The following is a 20,936-nucleotide window of genomic DNA, read 5'->3' as shown; positions in this document are numbered from 1 at the left end:
CTTTGCTGCTCAGGAAGTCCCTCAGGTTTCGGAGGGCGTTTTGTTCATCACTTAAATATCCACTCGGCAGGCTGAGCTGGGCCTCTGAACGTGGGGTGTGATGGATTTTACGGACTTCCCGCTTACCTTTGAATCAGAAAGAAGGGAGAGTATGATGCTTATAGAGCGATGGCAGTTTCCATCCTAGAGCCTTTGCCCTCCGCGGGGGGCAGTCTCCCCTCCCAGGTAAACAGCGGAGGGGCCTTCCTGCGAAGACCTGCCCGGTGAGGGCCCAAGGGTACTGACCAGCCTTGCCTGTCAGAGGAACGGGGGAGGATGGGAGAAGTCTGGTCCAATGCCCCCCATACCCGGGCACCCTTGCCTGGGGGGCGTCCCCTTCGGTTGTTCACGCCTAAGTGTGACTCAGTGTCCTGGCTCCTTGCCTTCCTGAGCAGCCTGACGGGGCCCTGCGGGGCTCACAGGATGTGGACCAGCCCCTGCTTTTTAGCCAGAGCCTGACAACGAAAGGGAGGCCGCATCTGAAGGCTGCCCGCGGCCGACGGATGTGGTTCAGACCCGATCCCCTTCCCGACCGCAGTGCAGCCTCCAGCAAGTGGCTCCGTCCTTCTGGGCTCGGGGGCGGAAAGGGAGCTCCGCAGAGGAGCTGCGAGGACCCAGAGGGGCCGGCCAGCAGAGCACAGGCCCCCGAGTCCCCCGACCCCAGGCCGGCTGCAGGGCCAGACTCACCCGACACGACCTCCCCTCCTGAGCAGGCGAGGGGCAGCTCAGCCACAAGAAATGAAGTCAAGGTGGTCACCTTAGCGTCCTTCCGCGTTTAGGGAGAAATGAAGACACGGGCTTTGCTGTCCTGAAACTGCTGTATGTGTAAGTTTTGTCCCCATTACGATTGCGAATGTCTTGACGGACAGGACCATTTTTGCACATATCGCCCCATTACCGCAGCCTGTGGGGGAGGGGACGTCGCTGCTGTCTTATAAGTGAGGGAAGGTCCTGGAGGCCAGGTGGTGCCAGTGCCCAGCTCGGGGGGCAGGCAGGGCAAGCGAGGCGGGCCCTTGGCCTCACCGTTTGAATAGCGCCTGAATAGCACCGGCTGTTTCTGTGCTAAAGAACGACGACCGTAGTCTTGTGTTTAAATTTATTTTTGGCTGCGTTGGGTCTTCGTTGTTGCGGCGAGGGGGGGCTTCTCTTGTTGTGGAGCACGGGCTTTAGGCGTGCGGGCTTCAGTAGTTGTGGCGCGAGGGCTCAGTAGTCGTGGCGCGCGGGCTCTAGAGCGCAGGCTCGGTAGTTGTGGCGCACGGGCTTAGTTGCCTCATGGTACGTGGGATCTTCCCGGACCAGGGCCCGAACCCACGTCCCGTGCGTTGGCAGGCGGATTCTTAACCACCGCGCCACCAGGGAAGTCCGACCGTAGTCTTATTTTTGTGCAGACGCCATGTTCTCTTAGACCCCGTGGCGTTGAAAACAAAGAAGCGTGGCCTGTTGTCCGTGATAGGAATTCCTGCTCCTGGCTGGGGAGAGAAGAGCAGAGTGTTTAAAAAGTCGTTTCTCAGCCCTTCACCCTCTAACAAGTTATTCTCAGAAAGGAGGAGTGAGCGCCCAGGAGCTGGGGAATCACCCTCGGGCTGAGAGCCCAGGAGACTTGGCTCTGCTGAGGAAGCCTGGCTGGGCCGCACCAGGCCGGCCGGGTCAAGGCCAACGCTGCTTCCTCAAGAGCCCGCCCACCGCCTGGAAGGAAACAGCCAAGGCGCACCCCTGATGTCAACACGGACCCGCGGGACGACGACAGGTGTCACGGCGACATTTAAGAGCTTAGCAAGGAAACCAGGACAGGAAAGATCTTAAAACAAACGACACAGGAAGCTTGCCACGAGTCTCAAGTTTTTTATTTTCAGAACAGAAGCTGGTTTTATTTTTAAAAAGAGGAGAAAAGAACGTGATAAATGCCAGCGAGGTGCCACTTCCGTCCTCCAGGCTCTGACTGCCAGCTCACTGTCTCCCACAGAAACACTTGGACTCGGAACCGTCCTTACAGAAGGTCTGGCCCAAGCCCTTTCCAAAAAGATAGCGGAGTCCGAGGCTCAAGGGAGGACGGCCTGACCTGCCCAATGTTAGAGGCGGGCCGCCCGGGACACGAGCCCAGCTTCTTCTCCTCCGTGACCGGCACGGGGGCGCGGGCCCGGGGGTGGCGTGCCTCCCGCCTGCTAGACACACCGCAGCATGTCTGCCTGGACCCCACACTGCAGGTGTTCCTAGAAAACAAGAAAAATGAAACTTTCGGGCCATTTCTTTTCGTGACTGGGGCGAGGGAAGTAAGTAAAAGGACGCAAGAAAAACACACCAGAAGGAAGGGGCTGACCCCTGAGCATAAGTGCTGACACCAGGTGTCAGGAAGAGGACACCTGTCCCGGGGTGAGTGGCGCTGCAGCCGGGCCGCAGCGGGCCTGGCCTCTGCCAGGCCAGCCGGGTGCCGGGAAGCGCAGCTCAGCGGAACCCACCACGGCCTCCCGCCGGAACGCCCGACAGCCTGGAGGTGCCGCAGCAGCGGTGGTCACGCAGCAGGGAGACGGCCTTCCAAACGGGAGAAGTGGGGGGGCAGGGGGCCGGCCTGGGGCCACGGCTCGGACACGAAGTCCTTCTCAGTCACTGAGATTAGGTAGCAGAGAAACAGCAAAGCTGGAGAGAGGGTGTGGGGGCAGAGAGAACAGCTCCTGCGCCCCCCTGGGTCTGGGCCCCAGAACTCTGACCACATGGAATTCAAAGGGCAGGAAGAGGGGTCCTGGGGAGGAGAGAAGGCAGGAAAAGAACAATTCGTTGCAAAATCCAACCAGCTGATCCTGGACCTGGCGGGCGAGGGGCTGGGAGCAGGGACATTGAGTGCAAATATGTTCCTCCCTCCCTGCCCCCCCCCGCCCTGTGAGAGCAGGGAGGCTCAGGCCATCAGCCCCGTCTGTGTCTCTGTCTTCTGTCAACAAGCCCCCAAGAAATTGAGGGAGAAGAGCCCCAAGTGCAAAACGGAGGCCCAGAAAGCAAAAGTCCTGTGTCACTGAAGCTAGTGGGTGACGGAGTCAGAGCTACAACCCATGACTTCTGGTCCTCTGTCCAGAGTTTATTACACCACAAAGCTCCTCAGGCACAAGGAGGGAGGGAAACAGATTCCTACAACCTCCCCCAACCCCATCCTACCGCAGGGTGGAGGGGAGTAGGTACCCCTGGCCTGGCTCTCAACTCTTCCTGCACTCTGACCTCCCCCCAGAATACTCATCCTGCCTCAAAGATGCTGAGAGGGGTCCTACGTCCAGACTACGTGGGCAACCCCTGGATGTGACCTGTCACTAGGGAGGGAGGCTGGGCCGGGTGGGGCTTAGCCACCCTACTCCACGCAGCCTGCCTTTTCCCTAGAGACTCCCGTGACCAGAGCAGAGGACACAGGTCACCGCCGCCCCTTCTCATGTACACTATGCTTCCTAAAGGAAGGACAGGTGGGGAGGTGGATTTCCTACTCCTGTGAGCCCACGGGAGGCCCGGCTCATGTGGTTTTCCATCCAGAAACCCCACCAAAGCTGTTCTGAGCCAAGATGTGACCCAGCCAGCAACCAGCTGCAGGAAGGATAGGAGTTATGGGCACAGAGGGAGGGAGAGAGGGAGGGCAGCCAATGGCTGACCCTCCACAGACCCTGTAATAACACTGGCACCGAACCCCAGCTGGATCCAGTGGCCACGTTGAATGCAACGTCTGAGTATTTGTCCTTATTTTTTGCAAAAACAGCATCAGTGTGTGATGCGACACAAGTGGAAAGCACGGAGGTAGAAACACCCAAGAAAGGGTGTAGTTTGGTCCTTAGAGCATGGGCCCTCCCCTCCCCCCAGCTGAGAGGAAAGGAGAGGCACTGAGGAAGATCCTGGGTGAGCTGCCCCCTCGGAGGAGGGCCACCGGGCAGCCCCCGGGAGCCCAGCTCTGTCTAGGAATTCACGGCCACAGATTCAGGTAGGAATGAGGAGTGTGTGGTGGGGAGGTCCGGGCCTCCCCAGATCTCCTGCCGATCGTGGGGGGCGTAGGTTGGACACAAGGAAACAACACGCGCGTGCACGCGTGCGCACACACACGCCCATGCACACACACACACACGCAGAGACTTTGCATCTACCATCTGGAAGAAATGCAATGGACACATCAGGGGGAGCACGGGATTCTGGGTCACTTCAAGGTGTGGGTCAAGGACCACTAACCACAGCCTAAAAGAAGCTGGCACGTCCAAGCAAGGGGGGTGGCCGAAGGCCCTGGGCCCCGCTTTCCTCCATTCTCCCCCGCAAGGGAGAGGGATTAGGGTGAGGTGGGAGAAGCAAGAAGCAGAGGTGCCCCGCCCCTGGAGGGAAGGAGTGGGGAAGGGCGCAGAGAGGAGAAGAGAGCCGGCGACCCTCCTCCCTCTCTTTAGCGGCTGGCTCCTTCCAAGCAGTCTTGACCCAAGGGGTTCAGATGGGGCACGCCGGCTCTCAGCCCTGTTTACAGTCACCTCCCCCAAACAGGCTGATCCAGTCTGGGTGAGGGAAGGTCGCAGGACAGGGAGCGGGGTCTCCCAACTCCACAGCAAGCCCCCAGACCCCTCAGTTTTGGGAAGCCACAGCCAGGGTGTTGACGTAGCCGTGGGCGCCCCCCTCGTCCTCGGAGACGCAGAGGCCCAGCTGGGGGGCTCCCGGCGCCGACGGGGCGGAGGGCGGAGCGCCGTAGCCCGCCCGGGCCCGACTCGGGGACGCCGTAGGCTCCCTGTCCCAGCAGCCCTCCAGGGCCTCCAGGCCGCGGCAGCCGAGGAAGAAGAGGTTCTTGAGCATGAAGACGGAGAGCGGCTGCTGGTAGCTCACGGCCAGCAGGCAGCGCAGCGCCAGCAAGGGTACGTCCACGAGGCAGCCGCCCAGCAGGCGCAGCAGGCGGCTGCAGCCTCCCGGCCGCGAGGCCCGGCCCCGGGGCGAGGCGGCAGCGGCGTGGAGCTCGTGGAGCCAGAGCACCGGCGAGGCGAGCGCGAGGAAGTAGGCGGCGAGGAGCAGGTAGCGCAGGTGCGCTGGCAGCGGCGCGCGGCCGTCCAGCATCAGCTCCACCAGGGCGGAGCTGTCCAGCAGGTCCAGGCACGTGCCCAGGAAGCAGCCGGCGGCGCGGTGCCGCTGGGGCTGCAGGAGCAGGGGGCCCGCGGAGCCGGGGGTGGCGCCCGCCTCGCCGATGGCCCGCACCAGGCAGTAGAGCAGCGGCGCCGACAGCGCCAGGGTGAGGCGGAAGCCCGTGGTGCCGAAGGGCGCGCGCAGCTCGATGAGGTCCAGGATGGACGTGCCCAGGATGAGCACCACCTTGGGCGTGAAGGCGATGGAGTAGATGAGCCAGGCCAGGTAGGCGAAGGCGAACTCGCCGGCCGGGCCGGCGACCCCCGCCGGCCCCGGGCCGCCCGCGCCCCCGCGGCCGCCGCGCGCCTTGGCTCCCGCAGCCGCGGCGGCGGGGGCGGCGGGCAGGTGCAGGGGCGCGGCGTGCGGGTGGTGCGGGTGGTGGGTGTGCGCGGCGCCCCGACGGCCCCGGCTGTTCTTGGCGAAGAAGATGGCCCAGCCCGCCGCGACCACCAGGTCGGTGGCGACCCAGGAGCACCAGTACAGGTCGGTGACAGCGATGAGGTACACGTCCAGCAGGCCGCCCTGCGCCAGCAGCAGCGCCACGGACAGCGCCTGGTAGCCCCAGCGGCAGCCCGTGCCGGGGGCGCAGCCGCGGCGCCCACCCCCGCGGCCCGGCCGGGCCCGGCGACCGCAGCAGCAGCAGCAACACGACCGGCAGGAGGGGCCGGGGCTGGCGCCGCCCGCGCCCCCGACGGCCCCGGCCACGGCGCCCGCGCCCAGGTCGGCGGCGGTCATGCTACGCGGGGAGGCGGGCGTGGGGGCGCGGGAGGCGGCGGCGCTCCCCGGGGGCCCGGCGGGCACCAGCGGCCTGCTGATGCTGGCGCTCTCGTCGTCGTCCTCCCGCTCGGCGCCCGCGCTGCTGCCGCTGCCGGTGTCGCCGCCGCTGCCGCCGCCGCTGCTGCCCGAGCTGCTCCGGCCGCGCGGGAACCGGGGCTGCAGCCGGGCGGGGGGCGGGGCCGCGCGGGGGGCGCCGGGCGCGGGGCGCATTGTCCTCGGCTCCCTCCCGCCTACCCGGCCGGAGCCGCGCGCCGGAGCCGAGCCCCGTGGCCGGGCGCGCGCGGGCTGCTGCCGACGCGCGGTGACGGCGGCGGTGACGGCGCGCGGGGCGGCCCAGCCGAGAGCTGGGGGCGGGGCGGGGCAACCGGGATTGGATTCGGGGCCGGGAGGCGGGAAAGCCCGGCCGCCGTGTCGGCAGGAAGAAGGGGCGGGGTGCCGGGGCGCGGAGCTGGGGCGGGGAGGACGCAGCGTCGGAATCGGAGGGACGGGATGGGAGGTGGGCGGTGAGGTCCCGCCAGCTGAACCCCTGGGGCGTTAGGGACCGGGTGGCCTTGGTCTCAGCGTAGACCACGCCTCTGAGCACCAGGTGGGGACGTCTGCAGGCACCAGGGCAGCTTTGGCCTCTACTTCGTCCGGTGCCCTTTCCGCTGGGCCGTCCTGCCTCTCCCTAAGGCCCTTGAAAACCGCAGGAGGAACCAGGCCGCACTGATTACAAGGACCAGGAGCGGGAGCCCCAAACATATATTTCTACGTATTCGTGTGCCCTGCTCTCGGTTCAGTGACCACCCGGCGGGAGGTACCGGTTTCCAGGGAGCGGAGCAGCTCTCTGAATGTAAATGCTCGGGAAGAAAGGAGTGGTGTGGCCCCAGCCAAGAAGGTTTTCGGCATTCCCGGACGTTCTTAAAGCGGTAGCGGGCAACAATAGGAAGGGGCAGCTAGCAGAGGAAATTAAACACCTAGAGGTGCCCCCATGGAAACAGGCTCAAAGCAGCGACGGTGAACGCTGCAGACGGGGGCCGTGGAGGGGAACACAGCAGCCCTGCAGCGACCAGCGCAGAGCTCTGTACAACCGATCCACGGCAGATGTGGGGTTCAGCACCCGCAGCCGCCCCGGGCACACGCCCCGTCCGTGTCCAGTCGTCATGAAGCCCCGCGGGCGTCGGGGGCAGCCGAGCTCCGGAGTGTGTGTGGTCTCAGCTCTGCCACGTGGCCTGTGTGATCTCGGACCGGTTATTTCACCTCTCTGACCCTAGGATTATCCAAACGTATAAACGGACCAACATCTATCTTCCCAGGCTGTTGTGTTAAGGGAGGTCATGAGTTCGAAGGGTTTGGCCCAATGCCTGGCACGGAGGGTGTTAAAGGTAGCTGGTGTTATCATCACAGTTCCATTTAGCTCATGTCTGAAGCCCCGGGAACATTTACTCACAGCACAGGCCACTAGAGACTGTGTCCTGGGCGGGAGCCCTCCCCGAGGCCACGTTCTGAGCTCAGCTCCCCGACAGCTCTGTGCTTCGCAGCGTGCCAGGGAGCAGAGCGGCTCTCTCTGGGAGCTGCGGTTCTCGGAGCTGGTCGCGGCATGAAAGATTCAGCCCTGCCCGCTGGCGCCAAGGCCGCCCACACGGGGCACGGGGGGAGCAAACAGCGCGGGCGGCCCGCATCCGTGAGCGTCCCGGAGGGTCCGGCGCCGTCAGCACGGAGCCGGTCCAGGTGAAAAAGCGGGCTGGGAGCTGCCAGCTGCTAAAGGGACAGATTACGGCCTGGCTCCCAGCTCTCCCCCAGGGAGAACAGCAGCCAGCCGCTAACCTGAAAGCTGGCCCACCACTGCTGCTCACGCCAGCAAAGCGGCAGGAGAGGCAGGAGCGGCTGGCGCGGCTGCGAACGGGGCTGCCGAGGGAGCGCCGGCGGGTCTGCCCCCGCCCCAGCCCGGACCGGCTGCCCTGGCCGCTCGCCCAGCTCCCTCCGGCCTTTGCCCATCAGGCCAGCCCTCGCCCGGGCACCTCCTGAGGATGGGTTTCCTCCCTGGGAACTTGGGTTGTACCAGCCCTTTGAAGTTATCCTTGCGTTTCTGGGAAATGGACTTCAGTTGCTCAGAGTAGCTTCTGTATGAGATTCTTTAACCCAGTTTCTTTCAGGTCTGAGGCTCTGAATAAAAAGCCCACAATGATGATAACAAGGGTAAGAAATCAGGGCACACGACAGAGGAAGCTGGTGGTCTGGGTACGAGAGGGACCTCGGCTTTGCACTGAGTTACGTCGAATCTGCGTACACACGTGGGCGCATACGTGCACACACACAAACACAGAGAGCCTTCGCTTCAGCCCGTGACGGGCTTGACAAAGATGCGGCTAGGATGAGAAGGAAGTTAAGACTTTCTTGTGTATAAAGTAAGTACAAACATCCCACAAGGATCTGGAAAAGGGAGAACGCAGTCACCGAGCAGCTCCTGAGCCCCCGAGGTCTGTGCCTACCTCTTACCTGCGATACCTGGGGACAGAGACCGAAGGAGGGCACCCTGTTCCCACAGCCACACAGCTTGTCAAGGGCAGACCTCCGGCTCCCCGCCCAGGACTCTCACCCATCTACCCCGCTCCTTCTCACAAGCCTAGGATGGCATCCTGGGAGTCAGGGACAAACCAAGCAGTTTTCAATCCAAAAATCATCTCCCTGAGCACCTGTTAAAACGGGCGGGGGTGTCACTGGCTAAGGCTCGTTTGGAGACCTGATACCCTCATCCTCCTGGAGCAGCGGCAGGTGGGCCGGGAGGGAGGAGAGACGCCCCCGTCATCTCAGCAGCCCAGGAAAGCTCAGCGGGCAGGGCCAGCCCTTCCAGCACCGAACCCAGGCCCAGTCCTCAGTGCCCCACCGCCTGTCTGTCACCCCGCCCTCTTTCCTCCCCCAGCGAGAATGAAGGGCGGGTCCAAAGGGCGCTGTCGACGAGTCAGTGGGGCCTCACCGGGCGCCCCGTGCAAAGGCCCAGCAGGCCGTCGGGTGCTCAACCTCACCGTCGCAGTGCCGACTCCCAGAAATGAACGGGAAGCGGGCAGGGAGCTGTGGCCGGAGCGGGACGGCTCTGCGAAGCTTCGGCTTACTAGGAACCGAAGCCTCAGAACTCCTGGGAGCGTCTGTGACAATAACACTCCAGCTACCCCAATGCAGAGCGCCCCTAAGGCCCGGAGCCAGGCTGTGGCTTGGGCCACCCCATGGACGGCCCCCAGCGAGGCGCTACCCGCGTGGGCAAAGGAGAAGGTCCGGCATCAGTGCCTGCAAGCGTCACTCAGCCCCTGTTAAGAGAGTAAGATGAACCCTTGGGGCCGTGCATGAAGAGGAAATTGGAATGGCGGGTGAAGTACACGATGCTTCAGATGTGTGGCTGGCCTGATACGGTGGGGACCAGCCACAAGCAGCTACCTAAACCTGAATGTATTTAAATAAACATCAACCGGGACTTCCCTGGCCGTCCAGTGGTTAGGACTCCACGCTTCCACTGCAGGGGGCCCGGGTTCGATCCCTGGTCAAGGAACTAAGATCCTGCATGCTGCATGGCGAGGCCAGAAGTAAATAAGTGAATAAATAATAATAATAATTAACTTTAAAATAAATAAATAAATATCATTTGAAATCAGTTAAAATTTCAAGTTCAGTTCCTCAGTCTCCCTCGCCACATTTCAAGCGCTCAGAAGCCCCACGTGACTGCTGGTTGCTACACGGAACAGCGGATACGGAGCGATTCCATCGCTGTGGCGCGTCCTCTCGGGCAGCACTGGGGGGGCTGTGGATTTCATAGCCAAACAGAAACAGGAGACCCGGCATTCAACCCAGAGGAGACAAGAACACAGAGCTGAGCTTCCTACATAAAACCAGGACTCAGTGAAAGGGTGAACAGAAAAATAGATCTCCCACCCAAACAGGAAGGCCACAGGAAAATGAATAAGCATTGGCCTAGGCTTGAAATGGCATAAAAATCTCTCCTGGGAATTCATAACCATTGGACGGTACCACCCATAGATTTGAGATTTGCACAATCTCAAGCTGAGAGAGTAACATAAATACTGGTTGTAGGCTGGTAATAACCATGGATACCCAGCAAAAGCAAATACAAAACAGTTCTGGGGGGACATACCATCAAACCAAGCCTTAGAGGATTCCCACAGATAAAGCACCAGTAAAAGTCAGTTCACAATACGAAATTGCAAAACACACAAGGAAATAACCCATCATGAATGAAAGCCAGTGTATGAAACATATAGCAAGATTAGACCCCCCCCGCCAGGAACTTCAGATGATGATGGCTATAATACCAATAGGTTTAAAATGATTAAGAGCATAAAAAAGAATAAAATACTATGAAAAAGAATAGTGGGGGAAAAAGAAAGAATGAGGCAGGGAGAAGCACATCCAAGAATCACAGTGTGTGGATCTCTGTGAATTTTCTCCCCAGTGAAATAATCATAACTGGTGGAAATTATTTAAAAAAACAACCATTTACACAACATTGTAATTCAACTATACTTCAATAAAAAATAAATTTGAAAAAAACATTTAAAATTTTTTTTTTTTTTTTTTTTATTTGGCTGTGCCACGCTGCCTGCAGGATCTTAGTTCCCCGACCAGGGATCGCGCCCGGGCCCCCGGCATTGGAAGTGTGGAGACCTAACCACTGGACCACCAGGCAACTCCCCCATTTAAAATTTCAGAAAATTGTCTTAGGGCATACAGCAAATGGAAAAACATTTATTCAAGAAATCTGCTAAATCTCATTAAGAACAGTGAGAGTCTGTGGCATTGAAGCCACAACCTGTCCCCTCCCCTCCCCCAGCTCAGTGTGGCAGAAACTCACCTCCAGGTGAGTGTGGCCAAGAAGGGGCCCCTCCTCCCCATCTCCGAGTGTAGGACAATAGTTTCTCTCCAGAGGGGCTGGTCACTGCATTTCTCATCTCCCCTTTCCCTGCCCCACAGCTTCAGGTGCAGAAACTCTGTTCCGCAAAAGCACAGCTGAGAGGCCTGAGGCTCCCTACCTCCACCCAGTCCCCACTTGTAGACCGGAAGCTCTAATCTAGGTGTGGCAGGCCTTGGTTACCTTGACCTAATCTCCTGCCCCAGCTCACTTGTAGGGTAGAGGTTCTGTGCAGGGAGAGGCAAACTGAGAAGACAAGGGGCTACTACCCCCTCCTCCCATCCCCTTCCAACTCATGGAAAAGCTGTATCACTCTAAGAGAAGCAGGTTGCTGTACCCAGGTCCAGAGTGTTGGCATGGAGCTTTTGCCTTGGGTGTAGAAACAGAGGGTTCTGTAGCTCAGGCTAAGGGGACTGGCTCACTTGGAACAGAGTGCAGGGAAGTTCAAGCCTAAGGGCACTACTGAAGAGAAGGAAGACCTTGGTGGTGAGGCACTTAAAGGAGGCTGGTCGTTCCCTGATGGAACAAGCGAAACCAACCAGCCAGGAGTTTAACAGAGAGACAGCTGAAAAGAGCCCGGCTGGGGTCAGAGCAAGCCTCGAAGACTGGTCTTAAGAACTATCCCTGCAAAGGGGCCCAACTTTATCAGATCAGATGTGGAGCAGTTTATGTCCCAGGACATTGTCAAAAATAACAGAGCAATCAGGTAGCAATTAGTGGAGCTTAACAGTTCAGTGTGATACCAATAGAGGCAGAGCTGCCGAAGGTTAACAAAGAGATTGGGGGAAAGACAGTCAATGGAAACCCAGCTAACACTGTGGCCATCCCAGGGGGCGGGGAGATGTGTGTACACATCAGAGGCTTCACACTACAGGAAAAACAGACCTCACTGAATTCATCCATCCGTATCACTAAACAACAAAAAATCAAGTACCAATAACAAAAAATCCTGGCTGGGGGATGGGGGAGGTAAGGGATCACAGTTTCCAGAGTTGCTACAATATATTATCTTAAATGTCCAGTTTTCAACAAAAAATTATGAGACGTAAAGAAATAGGAAGTGTGACCCAGACACAAGGAAAGAAATACAAACAATAGAAACTGCTTTTGAGGGGCCCAGATATTGGATTCACCAGACAAGGACTCCAAAGCAGCTATTCTAATATATTCAAAGAACTAAAGGAAACCATGTTTAAAGAATTAAAGGAAAGTATGATGACAATGTCTCATCAAATAGAGAATGTCTATAAAGAGATAGAAATTATAATAATAAAAAGAAAGAACCAAATGGAAATTTTGGAGTTGAAAAGTACATTAGCTAAAATATAAAACTAATAAGAGGGACTCAACTGTACATTTGAGCTGGCAGAAGAATCAGCCAACTTAAAGATACATTGATAGAAATTAAACACTCAAGAACAAAGAAAAAAGAATTAAGAAAAAAAGGAACAGAACCTCAGAGAGAGATGGGACACAACTGACTGCATCAACATACATACGATGGGAGCATCTGAAGGACAGGAGAGAAAAAAGGGAGCAGAAAAAAGATATTCAGGGAAATAATGTCTGAAAGCTTCCCAAATTTGATGAAAAACATTAATCTACACATCCAAGAAACTCAAAAACTCTGAGCAGGATAAGTGCAGAGGATCATAGCCAGACATATCACAATCAAAATGTTAAAAGATAAAGACAAAGAGAAAATCTTGAACAGAGCAAGAGAAAAACCACCTCACAAACAAGGGAATTCCAAGAAGAGTGATAGTAAACTTCTCATCAGAAAGAGTGGAGCCCAGAAGGCAGAGGGATGACATATTAGAAGTCCTGAAAGGAAAAAGGTGAAACAAAATTCTTACACCCAGCAAAACTATCTTTCAAAACTGAAGGTGAAATTAATACATTTCTTGATAAACAAATCTGAGAAATGTTGCTGGCACACCTGCCTTATAAAAAATACTGTATAGAAGTTAAGTTCTTCAGGCTGGAAGCAATAATTCAAATCCACGCACACACGCGCACGCACACACACACACACACACACACACACACACACGAAGATTGCCAGTAAAGGTCATTATATAGGTAATTATAGGAAATAATGTAAATATGTATTTCTTCTCCTTTCTTCTAACTTAGTTAAAAAGCAATACCATCTTTTCATCAAATGGTGCTGGAACAACTGGACATTCACAAGCAAAAAAATGAATCTAGACACAGACGTTACACCCTTCACAAGAATTAACTCAAAATGGATTCCATACCTAAATGTAAAATGCAAAAGTAAATATAAAAGTCCCAAAAGATAACAAGAGAAATAACCTAGATCTTGGGGTCTGGAGATGATTTTTTACATACAACACCAAAAAGACATGATCTATAAAAGAAAGAATTGGTAAGCTAGACTTTATTAAAATTTAAAATGTCTGTTCTGCAAAAGACATTGTCAAGAGAATAAGAAGATAAACCACAGACTGCGAGGAAATGTGTGCAAAAGACACGTGATAAAGGGCTGTTATCCAAAATATACACAGGATTCTTAAAACTCAACAATAAGAAAACAAACAACCCCAAATTAAAAGTGGGCCGAAGAACCGTAACAGACACCTCACCAAAGAAGATATACAGATGGCGAATAAGCATATGGAAAGAAAAGATGCTCAACGTCATTTGTCAGCAGGGAAATGCAAACGAAAGCAACAATGAGATACCACCGCACACCTATTAGCACGGCCAAAATCCAGAACACTGACCCCCCCAAACGCTGGGGAGGACGCAGAACAGGAGCTCTCATTCGTTGTCAGTGGGAACACGCAGAACGGCACGGCCACTTTGGAAGACAGTTTGGGGTTTTAACAAAACGAAACATATTGCTTTCCAGCAGTCATGCTCCTTGGTATTTTACCCAAAGGGGTTGAAAACTTATGTCCACACAAAGACCTGCACTTGGATATTTCGAGCAGCTTTATTCATAATTGCCACACTTGGAGGCAAGCAAGGTGCTTGGCCCGGGAGGTGAAATGATAACTGGGCCGGGGAACGTTCACACAATGGAAGATACTGTCGAGAGCACCAAAAAGAAATGAGCTCTCGAGCCATGAGAAGACATGAAGAAACTTCAATGCATATGACTACGTGCAAGAAGCCAGTCTGAAGGAGGTCACGTACTGCATGATCCCAACTATATGACATTCTGGAAAAGGCAGAACTACGGAGACAGTGAAAAGGTCAGTGGCTGCCACAAGTTAGGAGGGAGGGAGGGAGGCAGGGAGGGATGAATAGGTGAAGCCCGGAGGACTTTGAGGGCAGTGAGAATACCCTGTATGATACTGTAATGGATGTATCGCAGTATAATTTGTCCAAACCCATACAATGCACACCACCAGGAGTGAACCCTAATGTAAACCGTGCACCTCAGGTGATGAGGATGTGTTAATGCGGGTCCCTTGAGTGTAACAATGTACCATCTGGTGGGGGTGCTGATAGCAGGGCTGGGGGGAGCTATGCATACGGGCTGGGGGTGGGGGGTGACATGTGGGAACTCTCTGTACCTTTCTCTCAATTTTGCTGTGGACATAAAACTGCTATCTTTAAAACTGTCTTTAAAAAAAAAAAAAGCAATCGCATAAAACCATATAATTATAACTGTATTGTCGGAGTTTTAATATATAAAAATGTAATATATTTGCCCAGAAAAGCACAAAGGAGGTGGGTGGGAGTGAAACTGTAATAAGGCAAGGATCTGGCATCAGATGGTAACTTGAATCCGCAAAACTGAAGAGAACCAGAAATGGTAAATAAGTTTAGTATGACAAACTTTATAAATATATACTTTCTCTCCCATAGAAGGAGAGTAGACCTCAGCTTCTTTAAGACATAAAATTATATAAAAGTAATCACTAAGACTGTATTATTGGATTCTGTAACATATATGGATCTAATATGTGCAACAATAATAGTACTAAAAAGGGAAGAGGGCAACAGAAATATATAGAAACATAGTTTCTATATCTCACTGAAACTAAATTGGTATAAATCATAAGCTAAGATGTATATTATTAGCCCTAGAGCAACCGCTAAGAAAATGTTTAAAGAACAGTTTAGGGGCTTCCCTGGTGGCGCAGTGGTTGAGAGTCCACCTGCCAATGCAGGGGACACGGGTTCGTGCCCCAGTCCGGGAGGATCCCACATGCCGTGGAGCGGCTGGGCCCGTGAGCCATGGCCGCTGAGCCTGCACGTCCGGAGCCTGTGCTCTGCAACGGGAGAGGCCACAGCAGTGAGAGGCCCGCGTACCGCAAAAAAAAAAAAAAAAAAAAAAAAAAAAACCCACAAAAAATAACACAAAAAAATAAAAAAGTTTAAAAATCATTAATGGAATTAAATGTTATACTAGAAAAAACATCTCAATACAAAAAAAATGAAGATTTTTTTAAAAAGAACTTCAGATTTCAGATATATAGTCATTGAAAGAAATTAATAGATGGGGACTTCCCTGGTGGTGCAGTGGTTAAGAATCCACCTACCAATGCAGGGAACACGGGTTCGAGCCCAGGTCCAGAAAGATCCCACATGCCGCGGAGCAACTAAGCCCGTGCGCCACAACTACTGAGCCTGTGCTCTAGAGCCCGCAAGACACAACTATTGAGCCCGCGTGCTGCAACTACTGAAGCCCACGCGTCTAGAGCCCGTGCCCTGCAGCAAGAGAAGCCACCGCAATGAGAAGCCCACGCACCGCAACAAAGAGTAGCCCCCACTCGACGCAACCATAAAAAAACTCGCACGCAGCAACGCAGACCCAACGCAGCCATAAATACATACATACGTACATAAATAAATAAATAAATAAATAATAGATGGATTAAGCAGCAGATTAGAGGCAACTAAAGAGACTTAGTAAATGTCATAATATCTGATGACATTCTCTAGAATGCAGTAGAGAGGGCTAGAGGTTGTAACATATAAAAAGAAATCAAAAGACAAGGTGGGTGGATTGGGAAGATTCAAAATATGCCCAATAGAAGTTCCAGAAGGAGAAACTTGAAAGAGTGGGGGTAAGATAACAAAGAAATTTTGGCTGAGAATTTTCCAAAGCTGGTGAAAAAACTTCTCCAATCCACAGATTTAAGAATCTCAATGAATCCTAAACAGGATTAATAAAAATAAATATGCTCCCAGATGTTCAGATGTGAAACTGGAGGGCATCTAAAGGAAAAGACCTTAAGAGAAACCAGACAGTAAATCACAACACAACAGCTAGATTGACAGTGGGCTTCTCATCAGAAATAACAGAAGCCAGAATGCAATGGATGGTAAAAAATAAAACAAAATATATCAGTAATCACAATAAATGTCCTATTAAATAACAGATTATTGGATTAGATTTTTTTAATTCCCAGCTATATGCTTTTATATAAGAAATATCTCTGAAACAAAAAGACAGATTGAAAGTGAAGGTTGAAGAACATATGTAGACATATATTTTTTTAAATACATTTATATAAATAAACCAGGCAAATGTTAACTAAAAAAACTGGCATGGCTATACTAACATTAGGAAAACAATAAACTTTGGGACTTCCCTGGCGGTCCAGTGGTTAAGACTTGGTGCTCCCAGTGCAGGGGGCACGGGTTCAATTTCTGGTCGGGGAACTAAGCTCCGCGTGCCGCACAGCATGGCCAAAAAAGAAGAGAAAAGAAAAAAATAAATTTTATACCCAAGAAAACTATTAGAAATAAAGAATTTCACCATATAGTGATAAAGGAGACAGCATAGCAAAGTAGTTAAGGGCACACACGCTAGAGCCAGACTATCTGAGTTCAAATCCTGACTCCACCACTCAGAAGCTGGGTGACCTTGGTCAAGTTACTTAATTTCTCTGTCCTCAATTTTCTCATCTGTAAAATGGGGACAATAATAGTACCTACTTCATAGAGTTATTATGAGGGATGTAAGTAAATTAATAGATCGAGAGCACTTAGAAAATGCTGGCATGTTGTACTATATAAGTATTTGCTGCTGTAAAAGAACCAAGTTCCAGAAAGACAGCAAAATTCTGAACTTATGTGTACATAATAACATAGCTTAAAATATATATAAAGCAAAATGGATAACATTATAATGAGAAATTGGCAAATGCCTGATTATAGTGGGGGATGTAAACACACCTCTCAGTAATTAACAGATCAAACAGTGGTAAATACATATACAAGTTTAAACACAAGGTTGATCCAACGGCTGAGTGTAGAACTCTGCAGAAACTTAGATACCGCACACAGTTTATAAATGTATGTGCAACATTTATAAAATCTGACCATGTACAGACTATATTCCCTGACCTCAAAGCAATTAGATTAGAACACAGCCACAGAAATATCACCAATCACTCCCCAAACAGTTGGAGAATTTTAAACGTTCTTCCAAATCACTCACACAAAAATTAGAAAATACTTAGAATTAAATGATCATGACAATACTACTTGACAAAATGAATGAGATACAGCCAAAGCAAAACTTAGAGAAAAATGTATAACCTTAAATGTTTGTTACAAATGCAGAAAGACTACAAATTAATAAGCTAAGCATTCAAATTAATAAATTGGAGGATGAACAAGTAAATTCAATGAAAACATAAAGCAGGAAATATTAAAGATAAATACAGAAATAATAAAAACTGACGTTTAAATACACAAAGATCTGACATGATTTATTACGAAAAAAGAGAGAAAACATAAATAAAAGCAATAATAGGAATGAAAAAGATGTCTAACTACAGAAACAGATTTTTAATGATGAGAATATTATGAACAATGTTACACCACTGTATTTGAAAACTTCGAGAAAAATGGAAAATTCCCTAGAAAAACATGACTTTCCTAAACTAAGTAGAAAAGTCTGAATATACATTTAATTATTAGAGAAACTGAATCAGTAATTACGTCTCCCCTCCAAAATTTACCAGAATCAGATGGTTTTGTGTGTTCTACCAATATTCAAGGCACTGATAATCCCATTTTAAACAAACTGTTCCAAAAATAGGAAAAGATGAAATGTGTCACCATTTATTGTATGAGGCTAATACAACTGGTATCAAAACCAGACAAAGGCAGTAGAAAAAAATTAAACTGTACAGGCCAGTCTCATTTATGAACATAAACGAAATTCTAGCTAATGGTAGACAGCAACATATAACATAGCCAATTAGGTTTTTTTGTTTGTTTGTTTGTTTTGCGGTACGCGGGCCTCTCACCATCGCGGCCTCTCCCGTTGCGGCGCACAGGCTCCGGACGTGCAGGCTCAGCGGCCACGGCTCACGGGCCCGGCCGCTCCGCCGCACGTGGGATCCTCCCGGACCGGGGCACGAACCCGCGTCCCCTGCATCGGCAGGCGGATTCTCAACCACCGCGCCACCAGGGAAGCCCGCCAATTAGGTTTTATCACAGGAATGAAAGGCAGAGTTAAAGATGAGAAGAAAATTTATGAATGTCATTTACCAAGTGAAGAGATCAACGGAGAAAAACATTTATGATCAACTCAATAAATAAACAGAAACAAACTGCAACATATATTCATGAATTTAAACAAAACTAAGCAAATCCAATTTTCTTTATCCTAGTAAACAGTAATAGGGCAACAGAGACAGGCTAGGTGCCGACTGACCCCATTTCCTTTTCCTCACAGTCCCTGTCCTCTCGGTCGTGGCGAAATGGAACCACGCGCACGGTCAGTGGACACGGACAGAAGTGCTGACCACCAAGACCACGTCTCACCCAAGTCCTTCCACGTTCATCCACCCTCCCTCCCTCTTTGAAGATGACAGCATCACAAATGGAAGGGGCCTGAATGCCCAAGTCACCACCTGGAGGGAAAGGCCGAGAACGGCACATAGCCCACATCAGCCTATGAAACGAGCAAGAAATACACATTTATTTGGTTAAGCCGTATTTTCATATATGTGTTTCTGAGTGCTGTTTTGTCCCATTGGTTTGTATCCCTCCCTCTGCCAAGAGAACACTGTCTTAATTACTGTAACTTTAGAGAAAAGTTTGAAATCTGATAGGACCAAGTCCAAGATGAAGACAGGGATAAACTTCTCCAAGGACAAGGCAGTTTTTCATTTCTTTCAGGGGCGTAGTACGTGCTCTACAGGCATTTGCTGAGTGAATAAATGAAGCCAAAAGAGGAAGTTAGAAACACCAAAGGAAAAAGCAAACAAGAGGGGACACCCCTCCCCCTCCAGAGAGGGGTCCCAGGATGCTTTTTTTTTGGGGGGGGGAGTTTCAAGCTAGACCCCTCTTCTCTTCTCCCCAAAAAGAGAAAATGACAGAAGGTTTTTGGATCCAAGAGCTGGAGAAGGCTGGAAGCAAAAGCCGAAGCCCTGACAGCTTCGCAGCAGTTCACACCCGGAGACACTCCTCCCACATCCAGCCCCCGAAGAAGCTGCCAGCAGCCCCAGGCAGAGAGCAGGCAGGCGTCCCCAGGCGACCCAGCCTCGCCACACCACGCAGCACGGGGGAAGTGACAGAGAGATTGGGGGGAAAAAACTATTATAGCCAAGATATTTTAAAAATCCGCCCTCAAGGCAGCATCGGTTGCTACAGCAACCCTAGCTCTGCTTGGAGCCCTGCCTACCTGCTGGCTCCCCACCTGCCTCAGCCCAGAGGTGTCCTCAGGAGGCCAGAAGCTGCCACCACCATGGGGACACTGGGAAAGTGCCGGGGTTCAGGACTGGAGACCCAAGTGGGCACCTGACGGCCCAGTGCTGCTCCAGGCTGATCCCTTTACTATGAGCATGCACTTATTTCCTGTTCAAAGTGACTCACAGCCTCTCGTTTGTAATCACTTGGCTCCTTCAAAACACAAAAAGGTAACATTTTCACTCCGTCAGGCTGAGCAACGAAGCGGCTGCTTGTGGGTTTTGGTTCCAGGGTCTAGACAAAGCCCCTGAGCAACGAGCCCCGTCCGGAGCCAAGTGCCCAGGCCTGCCCTTGGCCATGCACCCGCGTGACGCTGCTGCAGTCGCCTGCCCTCCTGCACCCCACCTGGAAGGGCTCCTGCCACCTTCAGGAAACCAGGAGTAAGAAGGAGAGAGAAAGGGCCCCAGAGAGCAGCTGCCGGGCACGGGGCAGAGCTAGGGGCGGGCACACAGACGCTGTCACCCCGTCCCTTCCACCTGGGCTCTGGCAAGACTCCTCGGCCCGCGGCCACAGCCGGCTGGCCCCCGTGAGCCTCCTGCAACAGCAGCTGCTCCGGGACTCACAGGAAGGAAAGCGGGCCGGCTGAGGGCGGGCAGGGTCCCGGGAGGACACGGCCGAGTAGGAGGCCCAGCCGTCAGCCCAGCGCCTCCACTTCCTAACTGACCTCGGACGCGCGGTCACTACCAGGCGAACCCCACGAGGGCAGGTGTGGCTGCCAGTGGCTGGTGGCTGCTGCGGCGCCCGGCGTGGGGCCTGGCAGCAAGTGGGCCTTCAGTCAGCGTTTCTGAAAGGAAAGGATCACCGGCCCGCCTCGTGCCCTCATTTATAAACCGGCGCGGGGGGAACCGTGTCTGCGCGAGAGGCTCTGACAGAGCCCGGACCGCTGACGCTGGGGTCAGGTGCTCTGCAAGAGGCCAGCGCGTGCGTCGCAGGCCTCCAGACCCAGCGGCTCGGTGGCCCAACAGACGCGTGCTCTGGGCGCTCAGACGGAGGGCCGGGGCAGAGCTCGGTCCCGGGGGCGGAACTGCCGCGCAGCGGCCCGCCGCCCTCTCTGCTCGCCTCCCTCACCAACAAGCCCTGATCCTGCCGGCACAACGTGGCGTGCCCGGGCACCGCCTCTGCGACCCGCCTCTGGCCAGCCGGACACGGCCGGAGTCCCCAGCGAGGTGGGCCTTCTGGGGACGCTCTTTAAAGGGCGTCCAGCCCCGCCTGCTCCGGCCTCGCCCTTTCCTCGTCTCTCCGTGGGCGCTGGGGCCACGCTGCGCGCCAGCACGGGGGCGGGCGGGGCGCTCGAGAAGCCGGCTTCCGGCGTCCTGCCGCTTAGGAAGCACTCAGGCCGCCGTGGCCAGGCTTCTGAGACGGGCAGCTGAACAAAACCCGACACGGCGCACTGAGGCACCCAGACAGCTCCTTCGTGAAGCCC

General features: G+C 53.3%; 1 protein-coding gene across 1 annotated transcript; it reads right to left on the bottom strand.

The window, feature by feature from the left end:
• Positions 1 to 1,866: 1,866 nt before the first annotated feature.
• On the bottom strand, positions 1,867 to 6,135 carry TMEM121B (transmembrane protein 121B). The gene has a single exon (XM_059081337.2). It carries the CDS (start codon positions 6,133 to 6,135, stop codon positions 4,603 to 4,605), a length of 1,533 nt encoding a protein of 510 aa, XP_058937320.1. The 3' UTR covers positions 1,867 to 4,602.
• Between the last annotated feature and the right edge of the window lie 14,801 nt (positions 6,136 to 20,936).

This window comes from Kogia breviceps, chromosome 12 (genome assembly GCF_026419965.1).
Source record: "Kogia breviceps isolate mKogBre1 chromosome 12, mKogBre1 haplotype 1, whole genome shotgun sequence".
Classification (NCBI taxonomy): Eukaryota; Metazoa; Chordata; class Mammalia; order Artiodactyla; family Physeteridae; genus Kogia; species Kogia breviceps.
Note: the sequence above shows the minus strand (reverse complement) of the source record. Positions and strands in the feature narration are given on the sequence as shown.

Coding starts and splice junctions, on each gene's coding strand:
- TMEM121B (XM_059081337.2), bottom strand. CDS start 6,135: ATGCGCCCCGCGCCCGGCGCCCCCCGCGCGGCCCCGCCCCCCGCCCGG.